Source organism: Acomys minous (assembly GCF_964271855.1).
Source record: "Acomys minous genome assembly, chromosome: 3".
Taxonomy (NCBI): domain Eukaryota; kingdom Metazoa; phylum Chordata; class Mammalia; order Rodentia; family Muridae; genus Acomys; species Acomys minous.
In genome coordinates this window covers 118,174,368-118,198,972 of record NC_140485.1, presented here as the reverse complement: position 1 = coordinate 118,198,972, position 24,605 = coordinate 118,174,368, and the positions used below count along the sequence as shown (strand labels likewise).

General features: G+C 45.5%; 1 protein-coding gene across 2 annotated transcripts in view; it reads right to left on the bottom strand.

Moving 5' to 3' along the window:
• Nucleotides 1–20,786, bottom strand: part of MYB (MYB proto-oncogene, transcription factor) — a 34,640-nt gene extending 13,854 nt beyond the window's left edge. The window contains exons 1-14 of one of the 2 annotated variants that reach the window (XM_084777567.1): nucleotides 20,543–20,786; nucleotides 16,040–16,157; nucleotides 14,940–15,011; nucleotides 13,290–13,382; nucleotides 12,827–13,047; nucleotides 10,355–10,571; nucleotides 8,996–9,076; nucleotides 8,538–8,642; nucleotides 6,507–6,761; nucleotides 5,359–5,706; nucleotides 3,395–3,528; nucleotides 2,225–2,339; nucleotides 2,006–2,131; nucleotides 566–676 (exon numbers count right to left, since the gene is read on the bottom strand). In XM_084777567.1, coding sequence (XP_084633693.1) covers nucleotides 566–676; nucleotides 2,006–2,131; nucleotides 2,225–2,339; nucleotides 3,395–3,528; nucleotides 5,359–5,706; nucleotides 6,507–6,761; nucleotides 8,538–8,642; nucleotides 8,996–9,076; nucleotides 10,355–10,571; nucleotides 12,827–13,047; nucleotides 13,290–13,382; nucleotides 14,940–15,011; nucleotides 16,040–16,157; nucleotides 20,543–20,565 — 2,019 coding nt within the window. In that variant the 5' untranslated portion in view covers nucleotides 20,566–20,786. The remainder of the gene's footprint in view (nucleotides 1–565; nucleotides 677–2,005; nucleotides 2,132–2,224; nucleotides 2,340–3,394; nucleotides 3,529–5,358; nucleotides 5,707–6,506; nucleotides 6,762–8,537; nucleotides 8,643–8,995; nucleotides 9,077–10,354; nucleotides 10,572–12,826; nucleotides 13,048–13,289; nucleotides 13,383–14,939; nucleotides 15,012–16,039; nucleotides 16,158–20,542) is intronic. The other variant, XM_084777568.1, reaches the window with a different exon arrangement.
• Between the last annotated feature and the right edge of the window lie 3,819 nt (nucleotides 20,787–24,605).

Here is a 24,605-nt window from a genome sequence, read left to right as displayed (position 1 = left end):
CACTGAATGAATGTTAACAATTCTCAGTGTGACTCTGGCTGTCCAGAAGACGTAGGAGACAGGAGACGCTATCCCCAGATTGTCAGAATGTGATAGCCACAGTGAAGTGGCAGGCCCTGCCTGCTTTGCATCTGTGCTAGTCACACAGCACTTACACCATGTGAGGTAGGAGTTAGTCCAAAGCCAACTTAAAGCAGATAGGTTATATGCAAACGCTGTGCCATTGTAATTAGGGAACGCAGGCATCGGGTAGGATGGGGCTACTCTCCTGTGGCTATGTAAGGCCCCCTAGGCTAGGGTCCCAGAATGCCACGTGTTTGCTACACACCATGATTGACACGGTGCTAGGTACCACATGGAATGAAGCAACAGATTGCTTGACTAGAAGGAAACACAGCATTTAGAAGACAAAGCAAGTGCAAAAGATTCACGTGGGTGTGACTATCTAGAAACCAGATGCACTAAAGAGTGACTGCGGGGCACCGGGGTCCCTCCCACGCGCCTCACGCGGGACTCCGTGGGACACGTGATCACAGAAGAGGCTGTACTCCAATCTGATACTTACTGGGGCATCTGCCACAGGAGATGCCTGAGCGAACAGCTGGGTGCTCAGACTGTTCCCTTCCCAGAGGTTTGAGCAGAAGAAATTTCCGGCTTTATCAGTTGGTGACTCCGCCTAAAAACAAACAGGAAGTGCTTTGTATGGAGACAATATTTCCTGGAAACATTTACTCTCAGGGGTAAATGCCAAGCCAGCCCTTCAAACACAAAAAGCCTTGCACGTGAGGGAGTTTAGCCTGTTGGGAGTGACTCTTCCCAACAAGCTGTTTGGCTCTGGAAGGTTAAAAGTTCTTTCTCTAATGCTTGTAAACTCCTGTTCTCTAAGTGAAGACACATTCAGGATAATTTGAATCTACATTCTCTGGCTACAGTCACTGTATTCTTTTTAAAATATATATATAATTAAAGATAGATTTATTTATTTATTTATTTATTATACAATGTTCTGCCTGTATGTATGCCTGCAGGCTAGAAGAGGGCACCAGATCTTATTATAGATAGTTGTGAGCCACCATGTGGGTGCTGGGAATTGAACTCAGGAGGTCTGGAAGAGCAGCCAGTGCTCTTAACCGCTGCTGAGCCATCTCTCCAGCCCCACAGTCACTCTATCTTACAATAAACTATTTCTTGGTCCTTAAAAAAGACAAGAGGAATGATTCTGGCATCTATGTACCTATCTATCCATCCGTTCCTCCCCTTCTAGTGATAAACTAGCCTTCCACCGTCTTGGGCTTGAGAGCCATCTAACAGAAAAGACAAATGAGACTCATTATGATTAAATCTGTCTCTCAAGGATTGGGCTACGCCCCACCTGTAACCTTAACTACAAATGGTTCTGCGCTGCCTGTTCCAGGAAATGGTCTTTGTTTTAAAGGTTATTATGACCTCTTCCTTAGGACCACCTTGCAACCATGTCTTTGTTTCAGCAGGTTATTATGACCAAATTGTTACGCTTATGTTCTGTTTTTATATCCCCTTCTATTTGCCTGCCAAATTCTCCATTTGGAAACCCCCTACTCCTCAACTATAAAAACCCTTATTTTCCCTCATATCCAATGCTGGTCTCTTGAACTCTGCCTTAGGGAGAGACTGCCTGTGTACACACACACACACACACACACACACACACACACACACACACACACACACACAGCTTGTTACAATAAATTTGGCCATGATTTGGGTTGGCAGTCTTTCTCCTCACATCTGTGTGATTAACATTATTTATCATCAATAATTTTTGAAAGTAGATAGTGTATAACCACCACCACCCTTCCCTTTACCCTCTCTGGCATCTTTTCTGTCTAAAGAAACTGATGGAAGTGACTTTCCAAATAGAAGGTTAGAGTCCACAGTATGACAGTGCCTTGCAGCTTCTCGGCATGAAAAGCATCACTGCTTCTTAGCACAGTTCACGGGACACAAAGGAACTAGGGTGACCTACCTCCTGTTTGATTTTCTTCAACAATGGTGGACCAGTCTCTGGAAACTCAGCAACAATTCCAGATTCATCGGATTCCTGCTTGATCACATCCTGTAGGTCTTCCACTAAATGAGAGGGTGTCTGAGGCTGAGGGAAGAGTTGGATAGTTCTGAATCAGGGGGAAAATTCTTGCCTAGACTCATAAGCCCGCTAAATCTAAGGACCTTTTCTCAAACTTACTAGCATCTTCAGGGGGCCATATTTAATTTCTTGAGCTGCAAGTGCATGTTTGAATGGTGTGGGAGTTCTCGGAGAGCTCTCCAGGATTGACCTTTTGATAGCCGGCGTTCTAAAGCTGAAGAAGAGAACAAACAAAGGCTCCGTGAGAAAGGCACGCATCCCTTACACCCTAGCACAGCCACTGAGAGGCCGTGGGTGACAGGACGCTGATTAGCTCTTTCATTAGGGATAATGGATCTGTTTTAAGTTACACTGCAAATCTACCAATATTTCAGAATATTATGCCATAAGACTAAGAGCACGAAAGTAGCACCCACCTTTCGAGAAGGACCCTGAAGCACACAGATAATGACCCCGGATCTGAATATGACCAAAAGCACGGTGGTCTCTGGCCATTCTTATCTACTCCCTCAAATGGGGCCAAAACTAGAAATACCCAAAACTTTGTTTTCATTTGGAAGTAATAAGAATGTATTTCTTTCAAAAAATGTATTTCTTTTCAATTAATCATCCCTGGGCTTTGATATATGTACATACAACCTATGTACATACGTAATACATACATCTTCATTCCTATGAGTACCTAAAGAGATTACTATATTTGTTATACAAAGAAAAATAAGATTAAAAATATAAATGATGAACCGTTCTCAATTTTATTCTGAATGCTTTAGTAGCTGCCCCCGGCCCCCCTCCCTTTTTTTTTTTTTTTTTTTTTTTGGTTTTCCAAGACAGGGTTTCTCTGTGTAACAGCCCTGGCTATGGTGGACTTGCTTTGTAGACCAGGCTGGCCTCAAACTCACAGAGATCCACCTGCCTCTGCCTCCCAAGTGCTGGGATTTAAAGGCGTGTACCACCACAACTGGACTGACTTAGTCTTTTTAAAAGACTAATATTGAAAAACAGTGCAAAGAAAAGCCTGGGGGGAGTTTTGTATGAAAACTACCTCTGTGTATATGAAACTTTTAGAGTGTGCTACAGAGGGTAATGTGGCTTGCCTTCCACACTCTCCCCCGCCTAGCTGTGATATGCTCAGGATCTGTTCACTGGGAATGCACAGTCAATGAATTACATACATACAAGGAGGGGGGGGGTCAGACTTCTGGAACTATATTTTTATTAATATATATAAACAAAATAAACATTTCTCTTATCGCGCTGAGGACTCACATGGAATTTTCCTTCTGGGCTTTCATAGTCTGGTCTCTCTGACACGGTGTCAGTTTGTGACCACTGAGCGGAGTAGAGGTTAAAGTAGGCGTGTCTAAAGCCGAGTTTTCATGGTTGCTGGAAGTGTTCAAAAACTAAATATGGAAAAAAGAAAGTGGGGGTGGGAAACACCTTAGATTAAATGAGTCTGTGCTTATCCTAATTGGAAGCCAAGCCCACTTAGCAAGCAAGAATAACCCCATCTACGACAACATTAATCATGCAGTGTTGGCGAGAATACTGATTTACTTCAACCGAGGAGCCAAAGTTTGGAGTGTTATTTGTAAGAAAGAAAAATCTAGAAGGTCAAAGCTAAAGACCTTGCAAAATTCAAAGAAAATCTCCTTCACAAATGACACTTTCCCTTAAAGAGAATGAGATGTGCTCTTGGTCAACATTAAAACGATTGTTATTTTATTTTTCTTTCATAATTGGTTTTATCGGTTTAATGGCCTAGTGGCACAGACTGTGAGACGATGTAAGGTTTGCGTTATGTGGCAATTTATTGAGTAAGAAGCTGTATCCCTCAGAACCCTGAAGTTTGCAAGGTAACACAGGTTTAGGAACGATGATGGATCTTATCTCCTGGAAGGTCTTATCAGCACACTAAACCCCTCAGGGAAATGCGCACAGCAGCTGCTGCCTGTAGACACAGCTGCTCAGGGGCGACAGTGTCTCCCCAGTACTGCGCACAGCGGCTGCTGCCTGTAGACACAGCTACTCAGAGGCAACAGTATCTCCCCAGCACCGGAATATGAGGCAAGCCTGGGCAGCATAAAGATTGTCTGCAATTTGAAAATTAAAAAAAAAAAAAAAATCCAAACACTGAGTCTGTAGGACCCGCTAGTAAAGAAGCCTTTTAAAACCTGGAGTTGGCAATTCTCAAACTTTTCTATCTAGCTAGCTCCCGCACCCCGCTCTCCCCGCCGCTTTAGACATCTATTATATTTTGCAGAACTAATTTCACAGAACACAGTTTAGGAAAATATGGGGGAAACACCACCTGTTTGGGGGATGGGGAGATCATCTGTCTATACCATAATGCTCTTTTTATAACAAGTCCAGGACTGTATGGAGCTCAGCGGTAGAGCTCTTCCCTAGCATGCATGAGGCCCCAGGTTATATTCCCAGAACTGCAAAAATAAAATAAAATAAAATAAAATAAAATGAAGTAAAGTAAAACAAAACCCAAAACCCTCAACAGATATAACTGGGAAAAGTATTTATTTTTTATTTTTTGGAAAATTATTTTTTAACGGAGCCAAATTGTCTCTTAATTATAAATAACACGGCTCGGGTAAGCAATATAGTGTCCACGCCATAAGAGCACCATATAAAATAAGAATATTCTTTGGCAAACAGTGCCCTACAGTAAAATACCATGGCAAAATTTAAAAGAGCCAATATTGAGAAATGTTAAATAATTTTTGCAGAAACATGTGCTTCTCATCGTCTCCCCAAAACGTTCCTACTTACAGGTGGGTCACAATGGTTTCATTTTCTAGTTGTCACCCAAATGTTACGTAATCATAATCTGGTTCCCTTTCTCCCCAGGGTCAGTAAATCGCTCAGTGATAAATGAACAAAGAGAGGCAGAACACAGGTTAAAATCTGAAGAGCCAGCCATGGCATGGGGGCGGGGTGGGGGTGGGGACGGAAATTTTCTTCTAGTGGAGAAGAAAATGAAAACACACAAGTACCCATCCCTCTTCCAGACCGCCAAGAGTAAGCGTGAAATGTGAGAGAATCACGAGTGGGCCCCAATCAGCGGGAGGCCGTCCACCTCCACCCAGCTGGATTCAGCACAGAACAAAAGCGGCCAGGGCGTCAGTCATTAGTCATTGATTCAAAAGATTAGTCTCTATTTGTTAAGGCTCAGGTGTCTGCTGGGAATTAGTAACAGCTGTGCAGGAATTGCGCTCTACCTGCGAGGGGGAGAAGGGCAGGCTTTTGACAGGGGAACACTTGGGAGGTGAGCTGCTGACGTCAGCAAAGAGGAAGGAGCTAGAGTCTCCCGTGGCTAAAGGGCTGGCCTGGCCCCGCCTGTGTCGGAGGATGACCAGCGGAACCACGCTGTGCCTCGTGGGAGGTAAGGTTTTGGCTGGGCCCAGGGAAGCCTCGCTCAGGCGTCTGTTGACCCTCAGGCTAGGCTCTCCTGTGGGCCTCTCTCTTTCCTGAAGCTGGAAGGCTTTGCCTGCGTGCTGTTGGCTAGGTGAAAAAGCTGCTGCTTCTTCAGCGGATTCAAAACTGCTGAGATCACACCGTGAAGAATCCTGAAACAACGTGGGAGGCATAGAGCTTTGAGACGACGTGTGCGTGTGACCCGGAGCGCCACCATCACCCACACACAGCACTGAGTGAGTGGTGGGTGCTGCTTGCAAGAAAGTGCTGGGCCTGCCCGATGGGCTTCTAGTCGCAAGGGTCCATGGGCGGCCTTGTACACCTACTGTGGGGAGCTCAGGGGCTCACAGAAAACCTTTCTAGATGGTACATTATGGCAACAGCCACTAGCCCTGCCACTAGCCCTGTCCCACGTGTAGGAAACAAATGCCTTTTAACCAACTGGGAGACCAAGAAAATGAACTAAATGACTGCCAAACTTAAATTCATTTCACTGATGGTTTGTTTCTGTGAACCAATGAAATTGTTAATCAATGTTCAGTCTTCTGTACAGAAAGCTTTAAGGCTCCGAGGAAGCATAAGTTCAAATGTGCTGTCAAAAAAAAAAAAAAAAAAAAAAAGACAAAAACCAAACAAAACCAAAACAGGGGGGAAAAAAAAATCTAGAGACTCACAAAGAAGTAAGGAAAATACAAGAAATTCTCTATCCTGAGCCCTATGTGGTAAGTCAGAACTTGGCTACTTTTTAAGGAAAGCAGAAAAACTGGAAAGCTGCCTTTTATATGGGTAGCATACAAAACCAGACCACTAAGAGAAGCGGAGTCACCAACACTTCACAGGAATGTAGGTCCGAATCGGTTTTTTTGCTATAAGGAACATGGCAATGATTTACGGCATCAGTTCTCAATTCCTCTTCTAAAACCATGACCGGTGTCTTAGCAGATCTACTTACAGAGTCTATAAATTGGAGTGTTTCTGCAAATTCTAAGAGGTTCTTAACATTGTCCAGAATGGTTCCCTGATGGACGATCATGCACCTTGCGGGCGAGGCGCTTTCCTCAGGTAGAGAGCCAGGGTCCGCAGGCAGAGAAGGCGTGGCGTGATGGTCTCCCAAACAGGACCCAGGTGCACTGTCTCCAAGAGGTCGGCTCTGGTCCACACCAGAGGTGCTGTGCCACCCTGGATAGCTGCAAGTCTGGTTCTGTGTCTGAGGGAGGGGGGTTGTGTAGAAATAAGGATGGGGGAGAAGAAAGGAAGAAGAAACTTAGCAACTGTGTTGCACAAGGCATCAGATGCGCTTGGCGGCAAGATAAAAAGGAGTTGCTTCACCCAGGACTCAGGCCTGGCAGACAGTTGTCAAGATGTTTCCTTTCGCCTGCTTTGCAATAGCTCTCCAATTTATACCTACAGGATTGCTACAGTCACTATGATTTGAGTCAAATGTTAAACCTTGGGGACTGCTCTAAAATATGAGAAGCCTTACATGGCTTAGAAATCCCTTTGAGTTTAGTTTGCCACCTATGTGTGTTTGCCGTGATGTGAGATAGTCCCAAGAGCTGCTTTTTATCAGCACATGTGTATCCTGTTGCTTCTAGGTTTTTTTTTTTTAATGCCACATGTTGTACTAATGCAAGGTGGGGGCTACAGAGAATATGTGGTTAGGAAAGTGGATCAAGTTAACAGAAGTCCCCTTACAGCATGACCATGCAAGAGGAGAAATTGCAAAATAGTAACTAAAGTTCAAAAGTGGTTGAACTAGTACATGCACACTATTTTATTTTATTTTTAAAAAGGGGGAGGGTGTAAAATTTCACCTGAAGAATCTCTATTGGGTATCACTTTTCTCCTAACTCACTTTTTGGGTAAACTCCCAATGATCCAAGGGGTAAGCTGCTTTCCCAGTTTGCTGCCCAATCAAGAATTCAGAAATGGTTCACACAAGGGCTAGGACTGCAGCTTGGGGACAGCATGCTATGTAGTATGTGTGAAGCCATAGGGTCAATTGTCAGTACAAAAAAAAAAAAAAAAAAAGAAGGGGGTAGGCGATGTCTCAGCCTGGAAGGTGACCGCCATGTAAACATAAGAACCTGAGTTTGGTCCCCAAGCACCCAGAGCAGTTCAAGCCTAACCCCAGCGTTGGAGGGGTAGACACAGGCAGACCTCTGAGCTCACTGGCCAGTAAGCCTAGCCAAATGGCCAAGCTCCTGGTTCCATGTGACCCTGTCTCCAAATATAAGGTAGTTGGCCAGCAAGGCTAGGCAGTTAAAAAAAAAAAAAGTTTGATCCCTCGAGCCCATAGAGGGAAATAATTGGTTCCAGAAAGTTGTCCTTTTACCTGCAAGAGTGCACACAAGCATCTGTGCACATGCAGACACAAGTACAATTAAAATTTTAATGTGGAAGTCGGTCAAGGAAGACACTTAATGTCAACCCCTGGCCTGCACACAGGTGTGCACACACACCTGCATGCACATCTGCACATATCTTTGGGAATATGTATGTGTGCACACACCCCTCTGTATGCACATCTGCATACATCTTTGGGAATATGTGTGCGTGTACACAAACACACTATTACTACTAATAGGAATGGCCCACACAGCCTTCACACATGCAAGCAAAAGATAATAGCAAACATTTAAAGATATTTGCATATATCCCCTTTTAAAAACAATTATGTAAATATGCTTCAAATGGGATTTGAGACTGTAAGATACATAAATACATAAAAACAAATGGGCACTTTGTTAAAAGGTAGATCCTGGCAGTCACTAGTGGGTACTGTGGTCCTATTATAAAACAGCTACTTCCGGTTCACTTCATGGACATTCTGGGACCAGTCGACTTTTACCAATGGCACCTTCTGGTGTTTGAGCACTGTTAGTGGATACCCAAAGCTTGGATGATACAGTGTTGAGGCAAAGAGAGACAGACAGAGAAGGGTACTGAGGCAAAGCTGCCCAACGCAGGGTAACGGTCTTACTGGTGATGCCTGCTGTCCTTTGAGCTCATTCTCGGTTGACATCAGAAGCAACTCTAGTTCCTTTATTCGCTTTTCCTTCTCAGGGTCTTCATCATTATAGTGTCTCTAGAGTTACAAGTAAAGCAGGGAAAGACAAGGCCTGAGCGAGGAGGTGCCTGACACAGCCCAGAGAGCACCCACAAGGGACCACCCCAACAGAATTCACCACTCAACGTCATAGGGGAGTTAAGGCAACAAGAGGAAAAGCAGAGGGCAAGAGCACATGCTCGTGGGCGCATCAGAAAATTCCAGAAGCCACCACTGGTAAATGGCTGGCCCAAAGTAGGTCTTCTACGCTGTTGGATTTTCTTGCTATCACACGTTGTAAAAATATGTGTTTACGTGGAAGAAATAAAGTACCCTTGAAAAGCAGCGCCCTCGCTAAGCTAAAGGGTCTGCCCGTCAGACCTTCTCCTTACCTGGATCGCTGCAGCAGCTGGCTGAGGAACATTGACGATATTTACATGCAACGCTACAGGATATGGAACGTGGCCGGAGATCTAGACAGAAAAGCAAAACGGAGTTAGCGCTAAGTCTTTCATGCTTAACAAGGGTTTCAGGGGGCTTGGCTCCCTCAGGTTCTGTTCTGGGACCGAGGGGGGAGGTATACTTTGTTGACAAAATTCATTGAGTGATTAAAAAACCATGATGAAACTTCTCTAACTTGAAATTTAGCCAGACTTAAGCGTAAAAACAGTTAAATAGCTCGAGAAACATAGGGAAAGAGGCGCAAAGGGTCTGTCAGTCCCAACGGAAAGCATCCCCAACCATAGAAGAGAACAGAGGGAAGACTGTTTAGGATGTGTGGAAGAAGTTGTGACAATCACACCACTAGCTGTTTTGTCACGAGGGATACTTTTCTTAGATGAATGTTCAGTTTTAATAAAAAAAAAAAAACACAGAAGCTTGTATGATAATTCATTCACCAGAGACCTTTCTGGAAACTCTGTAGTCAAATCTAAGAAACAGACAGAGCCAAGTAAAAACTACTCATGAATATGCTTTGCATAACATTTGCATACGATCTTTGTAATTCTTGGGTGAGTTTTGTCTTTTGTTGTTGTTTTTTTTTTTTAAAACTCATCAGTTCTGTGGCAGGCATTTCTTGATATTCTCCTCTTTAGCCTTCGCTGCCTTGTGTCATAAAAGATTTCGTTGCCTGGATATGAGTGTCTAGAAATGAGGAAGGAACGATACCAGCCCAAACGAGGAGAAAGGGAGACATCACCGGACCAGTGTAAAGTACTGTCCTTGACTCCAAGTGTGAAATCAAGCACCGACTGGGTGTGTAAATGATTACACTTCTGTTAGCCAGAGTTCCCAGAGTTGACCTTGTACCCTCACTTTTTGTTTCAGAGTTTAGCCATCTCCTCTTTATGATGTTAAACGTAATATTGCATGCAGTTTGGAAAGGAAACCTAGCGCACCGCTCTCCTGCCTTCCTTCACCCATTCTTAAGGCTCAGCAATATCCGGAGGACAGTTACATTCAAAAGCTAACTTTAAACCAGATGTGGAACAGCGAGTTCGAATCTAGCCAGCGCTACTTCTGTGAGCTGTGATACCAGGAGAAACGACTTCTCGTTTCCAGAAACATAAGTCAGACTCAAGTGTGTCTTCTCCTACGCCCGCCAGTGCGTCTAGCTGAGGACCACCCGTCGCATGACCGTGCTCCTATGCTTTCTATGCAAATCACACACCTGTAAAGTATCTGTATGCCCCAGAGTGACGTGACCATCTCCCCGCCCCGCCTCCCCCACGTTCTCAGGAACGGCTTACGTTTTGTGCTTCGGAAATGTGGTAATAGGGGTAGTCACTGTTCACCGGGGGCTGAGATGAAGCTGGGGCGTGAGCAAAGCCCATCAGATGACTGTTCTTCTGGAAGCCAGTGGCCACCGGTGGCTGGGTGGCTTTTGAAGGCTCCTGCAGGTAGCCTTCTTGTTCCACCTTGCGACGCATGGTGGAATTCCAGTGGTTCTTGATAGCATTGTCAGTCCTGTGTAGAAACGGACCGGAGCCAAACTTTATAAAAATTTTAATTCAGATCACAGTCAACTGACGGAAAACTGTCTAAAAGAAATCTTTACTATGGTCCCACTAACTGTTTCTCCCTCATTCCCCCCCACCCCAGTCTTTCTCTGTCTGTCTCTGTTTTTCTTTCTTTCTTTCTTTCTTTCTTTCTTTCTTTCTTTCTTTCTTTTATTTTTTCTCTCTGTTTTTCAAGACCGGGTTTCTCTGTAGTCTTGGCTGTCTTGGACTCACTTTGTAGACCAGGTGGGCCACAAAAGTGATCCACCTGCCTCTGCCTCCCTGAGTGCTGGGATTACAGGCGTGCACCACCATGCCCAGCTTTATTTTCTTCTTTTAATTGTCTTGCTCTGTTTTACCTTGCTCCCTAATTGAAAATTCATAGACTTCTCTTACTAATGTGATAGGGATGTATTGAGTTTCCTGTGAATTTTTGTTTTCTTTTTAAGCATTTTTGACTCCTGGCATATTTCAATATAATAACCCTTCTCTGGGTTCTCACCATTAATGTGCTACTGGACTTTAATATCACATAGTCCCAGCTGTTATAAAGCCCTGACGGTCCCTGTGAGCTCGAGGCCAGCCTAGTCTACAAAGCGAGTCCAGGACAGCCAAGGCTACACAGAGAAACCCTGTCTCCAAAGCAAAACAAAACAAAACAAAACAACCAAAATAAAGCCCTTACATTGTGGCTTAGCAGGGTCGACTTGCCATACTAGGGACTTAGCAAATATGGACACATCAGTGACAAAGCCTCAGTATCCACTGTCTACCTCCCATAAACTCCATGTACAAAGTCTGAGTCAAAAATCCCTCCTGCCGCTTGGAAACTACTCTGATTCTTATAACCAGACAGAGAGGGGTGTGGGCGTGGGGGTGGAGGTCGGCATCAGCACTCTCCACCACGCCCAGTAGGGTCCCAAATGAAAGATGCTACTCCAAGTGGACTTTCTTTCTTTTGGGATGAGTAGGGGCTGTTCTCCTGAGAGAAGGTAGTATTCTGGCTGGCCTTGAATTATAGATCTTTCTGCCTCTACCTCTTGAATACTGGGATTACAGGCATGTGCTACCACATTTGACTTCCTGGTATAGTTTCAAACTGCAAGGCATTTTTTGTTTTGTTTTGTTGTTTTCTAAAACTTCATTCTCAGGACAAGTTGTTTAGCTCAAAAAACAAAACAAAACAATAAGAGGGGGAAAAAAAGGACATTCAAGTAAAAACATTTTTACTATTTCCATGGGGGTGGGGAAATGTGTATTAGCAAAAGAGGAAGTTCTGTTACCCCTTTAGTTTTAGGAAAGCCTACAGTGTATGCTCTAAGGCCACATGGAAGGAAACACCTCCTTTGACCAGATCCATGACTCCTCACAGCTCTCAAGCCACAGGGGTGGAGATGCATTGCTGCAACACAGAGCCAGCTCTGAAACAAACAATCCTTCCCCTACTTTGGGGCTAAAAAGCTCAAAAAAAAAATTCATATTTTTTTATTTTAAAATTTATAGTAAAAGTATTTCTCAAAATAGATAAAAAAATTATAGAAATAGTAATTAAACCTAGAGTATAGGTCAAAGGTGAACTTTCATAATTATCCTTCACAAAGTGGTCATTTCCCTGACCTGCTCAGTAAAACGACGACGTCACCCTGAAATTAGTTAAAACCTGAAGTAGGCATGGTAACTCTATACATGTAGTCCTTTTTTAGTCACAGGAAACAAAAAACAAAACAAAAAAAACTAGTAACCAAATGATGAAATGAGGTGACTGTAGGTGTTAGGGAAATGGAAAATACTAGAGTGGAGGAGTGACCAGGATGACAGAGGGTCACTGAACTGGCTGGCTGCACTCAGACCAAACACCCGTCTATGCGTCTTTGCTTTTCTTCCAGGCACTTAACAGTTCTTCAGCTTACAAAAAGCTTTGACATTCATTTTACTTGACCCTAACATTAGCTCGTGAAATACATTATTAGCTATTTTGCAAAAGGAGAAGTGAAGGTTCGGGAAAGTTAAAAGGCTTGGCCTAAGGCTCACCACTGAGGTGACATGAACAGTGTCCAATGAAACAAACTCCAAGATCCCGTTCACTTCTAAACATCTGATGGTTCTGGTTTATCTGACAAAATGCTTATAGTTGGTAAGATGTAATTCAGTCACACACATAAAATGTTTTAATGATCACCCTCTCATTCCTCCAAATCAATATGTTTTTAAACAAAGTATTACCGTCCAGGCAGCAGCTTTGCGATTTCTGCCCATCTGTTCCCCAGTCTCTTGTGTGCCTGGTAAATAATTCTGTCTTCCTCTTCTGTCCAGGAGGTTTTCTTAACTTCTGGATTCAAGTGGTTATGCCACCTCTCCCTACATTGTTTTCCAATCCTCCCTTTTAAGTGCTTGGCAATAACAGACCAACGTTTCGGGCCGTATTTCTGTACAAGCTCTATCACCTTCAGATAAACACAAAAACAATCTGTGTTTTAATGTTACGGAAAGAGTCAGTGTCATCAAGCCTCAATGTTACAAGATTTTTAGAGAACGGAAGGAAAAAAAATCTGCTTTCATGCACTGGACATATGGGAGTGAGCCCTTTACTTCCCTTTTGTACATCTGACTCGCTTCCTTGGGGTGAGAAATACGTTTTAGTAACATTTTTAACTACGATCCACACATCGATGGAGACAGAACTTACTCTCTGATCTTCTTCTTTGGTCCAGGGACCCTTGATGAGTTCAGGGTTTAGCACTTTCTGCCATCGGTGTTGGCACTGCACGTCCGTCCGGTTCTAGATAAAGTGTGCACCGTCACAAGGATGAGATGTGGAACACAAAAGCCGTTTGTTAAGTATAAAGTACATGTGCACAATACATAGAGACAGCACCCAGGAACAGTCAGAGGCTTGTAGAGAGCGCTCACCTCTCCCACACTGCTTACAGACCAGAGAATATTACCCAAATTGCATCTAAGATTGGCATCTGGGCCTCCGGAAGGGAACAGTTCTGTCACATGACTAGGCGGAGCATCATATTACACACATGTATGTATGCCAACGTGGCTTAACCTTAATCTCAATTTGTGGTTTGTACCTCTGTGGCTTAAGACGTGAGTTAGAGATTCCACATTGCCAGGCTTCAGGGAAAACCCATTCCGAGGAACTACAGTGCCTCCCATTCAAGCAACTTAGCTCAGGAGCACAAAAGTCAATAAAAGGTTCTCGCTTTCTAAGGCCTTATAATCTTAGAAGGAGGAGAAGGTGAGCATGTAATTCATCATCACAGAAGGCAGAACTGATCTACAGAAGAGGCCTAAGCAAAGTGCTGCCGGGATAAGGAAAGAAAGGACCCTTATGGTGAGCCAGGCATGCAGGGGGTCTTTGCATGGCCTTTGGAGGGTGCTCAGAACTTCTAACTGGAGGAGCAGAAGAGAACATTCTAGGAGATGAAATCACCAGGAAGAAAAGCCCAGAAGAGAAAAAGCAGAAATGAACGCAAGCAAACCTGCTCGTGGGGAGGAAGTAGGAAACCGGGTGGGTAGTGGAGAGAGAGGGCAGTGGCGCTATAAGTTGAGACCAGATAGAGAGAGAGAGAGAGAGAGAGAGAGAGAGAGAGAGAGAGAGAGAGAAGGAAAGGGAGAGAGAGAGTGCCTCTGTGCCTGTGCCTGATGTTGCCACTGGTGGGGGTTTTATTTGTTTAATTGTTGTTGTTGTGGGTTTGTTTGTTTGTTTGAATGTGGTGATGGATACAAAAGTCCCCAGACTCAGACACTCAAGCAAGCACATCAGTTAGGAACAGCTCCAGTTTAGGGAGCTCCCTCAGCTAATAGTGTTTGGATCTGATTAAAAACAGTGAAAAGGTAGGAAGCCTCTGTGATAGAGCGGGCAGGGTGGCCACCCTGTGACCAGACTGTAGGAATGAGGTGGAGGAGAAGGTGTGTAAAGGAACACTAGGCTCTCAGCCCATCATTTAGATGGAGGCTGGGAGGGTACAGTCAAAAGTAAACACATATACCAAAAACTATGGTTGCTGATGAAAATGGGAACTTAGAAGCTAACTTAGAGAAGATACTAAGTTTAAAGCTCTACCCTGTAACAACCTATCAGAACACTAACTTTTGTTATCGGGATAAATTAAAATGAAACAAGAAGCAATTGCTGAAAAAAAAATCAAAATCTCTTAATAGTATATCTAGAAACCTCAATTATATGTGGTGCAGTCAGAAATAAAAATTATGGATGGGCCTTTCCCCTTTACATGAGCAAATTGGTATTTTAATAAACGTTCTGAGAACTCCCCTTTAAATACAGAGGTTTTTCATTCTCAAAAAGAGACAGTGTCTAACTTACCGGCAGGTAATTGGCAATCACTTTCCAGTCATCCGTTCCATTCTGCTCCACTAGCTTCTTCAGCTTTTCATCCTAAGGCATTTAAAGGCAATCAGTTGTTTATTCACTAGCTCTGACCAAGTTATAATGATCAAAGGAACCACCTTCATAATCCAATCCAGACCCCCCCCCAAAAAAAAGCTTTCAGAACCACTCAAAGAAAGTCAATGTAATGTACTGCTCTGGGCATAGGTTTATTTACACGCACACTAAAGCTCTTTTACTTTGCCACAGCTGTTGAGCAGTTACATAAACAGCCTCATACTATCATCTATAAAATAGGAATAGCAATAAATATCAACACGGTTATCTGGATATTACACAATACCATTATGTAAAACAGTAAAGCCTGGCTTGTGTTACTGTTTAATAGATGGTAACTGTTGACACTTCTACTGAGTGGGGGAAAATAAATTCCTATGTTAAACTTAGTTGTCAATTCAAGCCGGAAAATGATAAGACTATGAGGAAGACAACGTCCCATTGGTTCTACCTTCTTTATATGAAAGCAGAAGATATTTGACATATTTAACTTGAAGGAGTGCTTGATGCAGTAAAGTCATTAAGGATTTGTATCAGTGTGCTCAGAGTTTATGAATGACCTAATGTGCCAGAGCATAGAAGACAGTAAACCGTCTCAGGCAGTGGGTTCTATCAGCTCCTATACATGCATAGAACAACACCATCAAAGCCAAGCACGCACACAGTGTCATGGGAACACAGGCGGGTGCATCCAGCCTTAGAGATGGCAACCAGTAATAGTTGTACAAAAGAGGCAATGTGTTAAAATACAGTGAACAAGTGTAAGAGTGAGAAACAGACAGGTGAAGAAGGGAAAAGGAGAGGACATTAGAAAAAAAAAAAAGACCAGTTTGGGAACAGAAGGCAGAGTAAACATATTGGGAGACGTGAGGGGTGACCATTCTGCACAGCATGCCAAGAAAAACTCTTGTACAAGAGTCTTCAGATGAGCACACGTAGCTTAGCTATAATTTCAGTTTTCACCAATTACACTCTACATTTTTTTCTATGTTTTGATTAAAAAAAAAAAGGCTAATTACCTCTTCCCTTGTCCACCTGGTTTTCCCTAAGTGACGCTTTCCAGATTTGGGAAGCAGCCCATCATAGTCATGGTCACACATCTCAACGTCATCGTCATCCTCATCGCTACTGTATATGCTGCAGAAATAAGAGTGGACAGACATGGGCTGCATGCACGGGGTCTCAACTCCTGGGTCATGAAACCCACGCAAAGCTCCCCAGAGCTCGCTGTTAAAAAGTCTACAAAGACAAAACTTGGCAAGCGTGCGCAATGAGGTCGTTTCCCTTCGTTCTGTTGCTGTGGTGTTTGTAAACTGGTGCTGCTGTGCCTGTATCCACAGAGACACCAGCAGAGCTGGCACTTTCTCCTGCTCATGCATGTTTGAACCTGCTGTGACTGTTAGACCAGGGACAAGTTACACAGCTGGCAAGCTCCCAAACCAATGGGCGCTTACGTTTAAATTCCATGTTCAGGACAATATAAGGAACAAGAGCCCATGTCGCCCATGTCCTTTACATAAGTATGTACGCAAATTCTTTGGCATATGTCAAATCATTTGAATAGTTCCTAAACACAACGAACCAGTCAATTATGCCCTAATAGTGCTGGTAGCTTAAAAAAAAAAAAAAAGACAGAATACATTCAAAAGCATAATTGTGAACATCCCTTAAAGACCATAATACTAGGAAAAGAAAAAAAAACTAAGCTGGAAGGGTTTTAGGACCGGGGAAAGGATGCAGCCATGGAACTGTTTTGTGATTAACATAAGTATGAAATCATTGAAGACGCAAGGTCTGGCTGAGCAGACCTGTGGCTATGTTTACAGTGCTGTTCCCAGAGTAACCACCTTAGCATAGCACCAAGTACTCAGACTCTTACCTACTCTTGTTTTCTCTGTCTCTGACTGAATGGTGTCTAAAATACCTTACAATGCACCTAATTAAAAACCAAGGGGTTCCCCCAGATGAAATCTACAGGTTAAAAAAAATTACTGTTTTCAAAACAGCCTTTTCTTTTACAGAGTTGAGTAACACTGTGAATTTTGGTGATGGCTGAAATAGCTCCAAACATCAATCATGCACTGAACAGTGTAATTTTGCAGTATAATTTGTTATCATTCTCTATAAAACCTAAGATATGAAAAATTATACACTTAACAACTTCACTGAAATTCACCATTGTAAAATTGAAAAACCCATCAAACCCAGACCAACAAAATGATAAGACAACATAATAATGAAAATTATTTTAAAGAGCAAACTGACATTCATAATAGGATTTGTCTTTCAGAACTAAGCTATATATACATTTATATATGTATTATATATAAAATATATGTATATTTCCAGCCCCCTACAAATTAAACAAAAGTGTTTACCGAATTCCTGAGTTGCGGTTGTCATCATTTAAAACTATTATTTTGAACAGTAAGATGTTTGGGCTGCATGGTGACAGGATGTAATCTAACCTTAAAGTAACACCACATACACACACACACACACACACACACACACACACACACACACACACACACACACACATCACTAAACTGTATCCATGATGTGCAAAAAATTTTTTCCCCACTAAGTGTCAATCCTTTGAAATAGGTTTGTTTCCTGCAGCAAACAGGAGGCCGTCAACTTCTGAGCAATAGTATTTACAAATTTCTCCCGAATATAAAACAGTATTAAGAAGAAGAAAAAAGGAGGAGGAGGAGGAGAAAGAAAAAAAGAAAGAAAGAAAGTAAGTAAGTAAGTTATGAGCCTGGAACTGTCTTAGGGTGAAAATTCTCGTTTTACTAAGGCACTCGGGAAGCTTTCCGAAAGAACAGCCCTTTGTGAAGAGGCATCAGGGATACCAAGAAAGCCAGCGGGCTCTGAGAGTGGAGCTGCAGATTTAACTCTCCTTAGATTAGCCTTTTAGGTCTGTGGAGATCCGGAGATGTCCCTTTCAGAACTGTGGGAATTCTCCAAGCTTTTTCTCTAGTCAAAACTTAATTTAAAAACAAGCAACGCAGTCGCCCACAGAGGGCAGTCGACAGTCAGCTGAGGGTGAACTGGGCTCACACAGGACCAGGATCAGCAAAGCTCTGCCAACCCCCGTTCAGCTTGCAGCCAGTAGCTTGATTTGGACTAATCTCCCTCCCTCTCGTGGATACTGTCTTACACATTAGGGCGTGGATTCCACTTATGAGGTACTTTCCAGAGCGCATGCCTCCACTGCCTTCTGTGCCTCTTCAAAAGCAAGCACTGAGCAGATGTGCAAAGCCAAAAAGTCTTGGGGGGGTGAAAAGTAGGGTGTGATTCTTGCAGATCCTGAAGGGCTATTAGAGGCAGCAGGGAGAGTCCGGGGCTGCTTGCCGTCAGCAGCTTTGGCGCGGGGCTCGCTTTCTAGCTTTGCAAGCCTCCTTGCTCTAAAATGACCTGGTCGGCTCAGCAGCATGATTAATTTCGACCAAGGACCTGAAATAACTTTTTCTTTATCTGCTCTGACAAGATCTCGGACCCAACAGTCAAAGGACTTTCAAAGGCTGATTTCAGGCTAGATGCTCTCCACTCCTCCACCTGCGAGAGCCGGTGTGGTTACAACAGTACAACTATGAATATTACATTCTCTCAAGGAAACAAACTGTGCAAAGAAACGAAAAAAAAAAAAAAAGAGTTGCTGGGGGGTAGGGAAGAGGGAGGGCAACGGGAGGAAGTGCCTGTGGCCGCTACGTGATTCTAGAAAAGGGGTTCAGACTCATTTCGCTGACCTGGTTAATAATCCCAGCCGAGTTGACGCTAGCCCAGCAAGAAACGGCTCAGAGCCCGCAGCCGGGTTTCTCTTCCCGCCCCCCCCATCCCCCCCTGCCCCCCCTCTTCCCTTGAGTCAAGTTCAAGGCTCCCGCCCCTCCCCGCCGCCTCCGCTCCCGGCTACCTGGGAGCCGCAGGGAACCTGCGCGGCCACGCCCCGTGCAGACTAAACCTTGAGGCACCCAGCCCGGGCCGCGCCTCCCGGGAGCACCCCTTCTCAACTCCCTCCTCCTGCAGCAGGTTTCAGCTTTCTGCTGAACAGGTGACCCGGGCGTAGACGCTTTAGGTCCCAAAAGCAAAAGGCGAATTGTCTTAAGGGGTGGCACTTGGGCCGGTGTGGCAGGCCGGGAGCCAGGCACTGGGAGCCAAGATCCAAGGTCTCCCCAATTCACCACCACCCCCTCTTTTTCCAACGCCCAGCGGTTGCCGCTCCCCGCCTGGCCCAGCCCGAGGGTGCGCTGCAGGGCCCACGCCCACGCTCCCTGCTACTTCCCAGAGCCCGCGCCCCGCAGGGCCAGTCCCTGCTGGTTAAAAAAAAAAAAAAACAGATTAAATTTATCTAGGAAGTCGGGTGGATAGACTTGGTCACCACGGACTTTTTATTTATTTATTTTGAACTTTTTGGGTCGTCCCGTGGCCTTGCCAGAGGCGGGCTACCTAAGGCAGCTGGAGCTGGGACCGCGGCTACCTCAGCAGCGTCCACGTGTGCGCGGGGCACAGGGACGTCTAGCCCAGGAGAAAGCGGTGGCGGCGACACAGCCCCGGGTGCGCAGCAGCTGGCTTGGGTGCCGCTGGCCTCCAGCACTTTGCTCCCAGAGGCGACCTTCACTGAGCTAACCCCCGCAGCCGTTGCTCTCTGGGAGCCCCGGCGTGTCCTAATCCCGGGGCCCGCAGGACCTGGGCGGCCAACAACGGACAGTTCGGGTCCAACTCTCCCTTTCTGATCCCTCCTTCCCAACGTGGGGCCAAAATGGAAAGAGAATGAGTGCGCCCATCGTCCCGGTGACATGTGCGACGCGGGCGCGTGCAGTGTTTGCAGTAGAAATAGAAGCGTCTTCCAGAGCAAGTACTCGAATCTTCAAAAAACAGTTTATAACAATCTGCAAACCCATTTTGCCCCCCTAAAATCTTTGCAGCTGTCTGTCAGCTGACACCTCTCTTGCCTCCATAATGAATGAATGAAATTTAAATGAACTACCTGCAGCCACTAAACAACCCGGCCTTTCCCTATATATGCCATATGCTCTTCAACTCCAAGTCCAAACACATCTCAATGCACGCAGCAATTAGGCTGCGACTCCCTCGCCGACACCCGCGGCTTCAAGCCAAACACCTGGTGGGTTCCTCGGGGGGAACCGTTCTGCTCTTGGCTGAAAAGTGCCGAGTCCCCACCACCACCACCACCAGGAGTAGCACCAGCAGCAGCAGCACCAGCACCAGCAGCAGCACCACCAGCAGCAGCAGCACTAGCAGCAGCAGCACCACCATCAAAGAGAAACCTATCTCCATGCAACTTGGGGAAAAAAAGCCTCTGGGCATGCGTCCCACTGTACCCGTGCGCTTCTTGCAGAGCGTTTCCCATTCATCCACCTCCAGAGCCGATTCTGCCTCCAAGGTACCGGCTGACAGCCCCGCATACGGTCGGGGAAAGGAATTCCCACCTGCTCCTAGATGCTTGGATCCCTACGCGCCCTTGCCCGAGGCCGCTTGCCTAGGCTTCCCGTTACCTGTGCCGGGGTCTCCGGGCCATGGCGAGGCGGGCCGGGGCTCCGCCAAGAGCCCCGGGGACCGCACCGGTTGCCGCCTCCCGCTGCCCTCCGCCTTGCCTGCGTCCTTCCCCGGCTGCGCAGAGGCGCTCGGCACCACTGGGGTGAAGTTTCTCAGGAGAAAGGGGAGGAGAAGGAGGTCACGGAGGAGGAGGAGGAGAAGGAGGAGGAGGAAACAGGTTGATATTAAAGTGTAACTCTGTAAACAGATGCCATCAAACAAAGAGCTTTGGACACTCCCCCTCCCGCCAAATCTGGCGCCCCTGCAGTGCGCACGCGCCCTGCCCGCCGCCTCCGCGGTCGCCCGAGCAGCAGCCCGCCTGGCCGCCGCTCCCATTCGCCTCTCGCGCCGCGGTGCTGCTCCTGGCGCGGAGCGCGGCGGGGCCGGCGCGCGGGCGGAGAGCCCGAGCCGGGGAGGGGTGCACGGGGCCCGCGGCGGCGCCTTTTCCTGCACAAACCGCGCTCCTTGGCCCGGGTGGCGCCGGCTCACGCCCGGTCCGGTTGGTCCCTCTTTCCGGGGCTAGGGCAACGCGGTCGCCCCACACCGAGGGCACCAGACCCCGAACCAGCAGCGCGCCCACTCGTGGGCACCCACATGGGTGGGAGTTTCAATTGCTCTCCCACCCTCAACACACACCCCGGAGCGGGCATGGGTCGGGGGGGAAGGCGGTGAGGGATGACCAGCTGAATGGAAAATGGAAGCGTACCTCTCTCTCCAACCCACCCCCAACGAATGTTTGGCTATGTCTTACTTTTTCATTTTTAGTTTTTAAGGAACATCTTTAATTTACTAATAACTGGCCAAGGATACTTAAATACCAGCAGACCTGTGGCTGCAGCCTGTGACTGATAGGGCCCCCGGCTCCTCTTTTACTCCCCTCCCAGGTCCTGCAGATCACACACCGCCAACCTTTAGTCACAAGCCTTTCCTCCTTCACTTAGATCCATGCCCGGCCCCACCCACCCCAAGTGGTGTCTACAGCGCACCGCTGCCTCCTGCACGCGGCGCTGGGGGTCCTACATCTCACGCCTGCTGGACAAGTCCACAGGATCCCAAACACAGACCCCAGCAGTTCCCAGGAACCCCCCTATTTCCACTCGTGATTTTAAACATCCGAGTCACCGTTTCTCAGCCGGTGGGTCGCGACCCCTCGGGGCCGAGCGACTTGTTCACAGGGGTCGCGTGTGTATCAGTTATCTAGCATAACCAATATTTACACTATAGTTCATAACTAGCAAAAATGAACAGTTATGAGGCAGAACAAAAATAATTTTATGGTTGGGGGAGGGTCTCACTACCATACAAGGAACTGTATTAAAGGGTCGCAGCGTTAGGAAGGCTAAGAACCACCGAGCTGTGACGGTGGGTGTAATTTGAAGAGTTTTACCAGCTATAAGTCAGCAAAGACATGCCTGTTACTTTAACTACAGGCTCCCAAAGGAGCAATGTGCTAAAGTGCTGAATTTATAAGGATTGGCGATTGGGGGATTTTAGGGGAGTTTTAGTGTTACTTCTGTTTATAAATCAGTACCCTTGGGGATTTTTTTTTTTTCATTCTCAATACACACCAATTTATTTTGCCTTTAATCTTTTAGGAGTTTGAGACTTCTGCTGACTGGGTTTGTGAGTGTCCCAAGTGCTCTAGGAGTTCAAACATAGCTCAGAAAGCTTTTTTTTTCCTTCTTACCAAAAAAGCATGTTCTTACTGAAATGAGTCATAATTTTATTAAATGGTGAAGCAAGCTGGTTTCAAGACTTTATCGGGTGTTCGAAACGTTGCTTCTTAAAATTAGCTGCACAGTTTAATCTTTACGAAAACATTTCAGAACATGTTAGCTGCTCCTGAGGTTTTACAGTCGTTTCTTCAGGAGAGAAGAAAGCAGACAGTTGCTGTGAGCAGACACTTCGTGGCAAGTCACGTGCAAGTGAATGCACACTTGAAGCCACAGCTCGTGTATAGGTGCTACAGTCGAGTTTCTGTGCATCAACAGCAGGCATCGTCAAATCTAAGACCAGCATCTAGGGACTGTTCGCCCTAAAGGACTGCCATCTGTCTCCTGTGCATTGCACTGGGATGGTTTCCGGTCCTGAGCCTGTGAGCCCTTCCTCTGCTGAGTTCACAGACTCCTTCACAAAGTTCTTCAGAGGCACAACTGTATTCTATGACTCTTAAAGGAAAAAAAATTTAAGTAGAAAAAAATTCCACTTATTTTACCATTTCTTTATTTTTTTATGTATGTGGCTTCATAAGAACTCATAATATTCCTATTCCCCAAATATTTTACTCTATAGTTTTACAATTACCTCCTTATATGTCAAAGTAACAAGTGTGCAGGGCTTGCACAGTCCAATAACAAAATACAGCACAGTCATTTTACTAGGCAAATGTGTGGTATATCGTCACCTTAAACTAGTGAAGGAAAATAATCAAATGTCACTATCGAAATTCCTGTCTGGGCGAAAATGTATTTCCAAAGGTGTTGCAGCAATACTGTGTATTTATGCCTTTCTCCTGCCCGCCCGTAAGTATGGCAAATGCATTTCAGATGGTTTTCCATGTTGCATTACTCTCGGCTTTTGATTATTTGTTTTTAATAATCTCCTATATCTGTGGCAGGATGGGAGCAGGAGTGAGCTCAGCTGCACAACTATATATATATATATATATAATTTTATTTTATTTTTAACTCAAAGTTTGCTGTCCATCTGCAGGGCATGCTGACATCTTGAATGTGCGTCAGAATCACAGGCTACACCCAAGAAAACCTCACAGTCCCTAACTGTGCCAGGGTGCTTCTGTGGCAGAAGGTTTGGGGCAGTACCAGAAAATCCACATTTCAGTAAGTGTTCTAATAGGAGCATCTCCGGGCCACTGGCTATCCTCTCAGCTGTTTCCATACACTTTTTTTTTTCACCTTTGCTGGGTTTCTTCCTTAGTCTTTCACCTCTCCTGGGCCAAGTGTCCCAGCTCTCCACAGCTCAGAATTACCCATCTTCACAGGAAGGTTCTTGTCAGTGACCCAGAGGCCTGTGACAACCTGTTTGCTTTCCCATACCACTGAACTTCAGCCTCTTATCTGAAGCACAGAGGAAAAGGAATTGCTGGTCCCTTGCAGGCCTCTGTGGTTTTCCCTCTCGCAGAAACAAGCTTTGGAACCATTTTTTTTTTTTTTGCTGTGTTCTCAGGGGTGGAGGAAGGCTAAAGCAAGGAGCTGCGTAGACCAGATCTGTATCCCTGATGCTTTGCTTCTGATCTTTAAAAAAGTCAGTGTCTCAAAGATGAGTGTTATCAATGTTAGTCACAGCCCTGGTGCAGGGGTTCCAGGTCTCTACCGCCCACCTTTCCCACCCCCTCAACCTAATTTGGCTCACAGCATTAAAAGAGAAATAATTACAGTAAATACCAAATGGTTAAAGTACAGACAATTCGTGGTCCGGTCACTTAATGAAGAACAGCTGTGGCATGTATAATTGAAATCCATAGGTTTGAGATAAACCTCCTGTTGACTCCCAGCAAGCCTTTTAATCATAACAAAGAGGCAAACCCTGCCCCAGAGCACTATGGGTCATGGAGCCTCTAGAAAGGGTGCCAACCAAACGCATTGTTATCCTTGTTTGATGACTGCATCAGGTGCCGTCTTGTTTGTCTCTACTCTGCAGATTTCCATTGATTTATATGCCCCCTTAACAACCAATATGCGTATTCTAATTAGTGCTTGAACTGAGACTTGAATCAAAGGTTCAAGTCTTGCTAGGGGTCAGAAGAAGAGAGATTGATTTGGGCAGAAGAACTGAAACATAATTCACAGGGCATGCTCCAAGCTTAGGGAACATGGAGCTGTCCAGTTGGTTACCTGGCCTGACCGAGAGCTTTGAAGACCTCCCCCTCCCGTCCCCCCCCAACCTTCCTCTCTCTCTCTCTCTCTCTCTCTCTCTCTCTCTCTCTCTCTGGAGCACTACATATGCAGAGACTTTAAGAGTCAGTGGCTCAGTAGCCGGGAGGCTGAGGCAGGCGGATCGCTG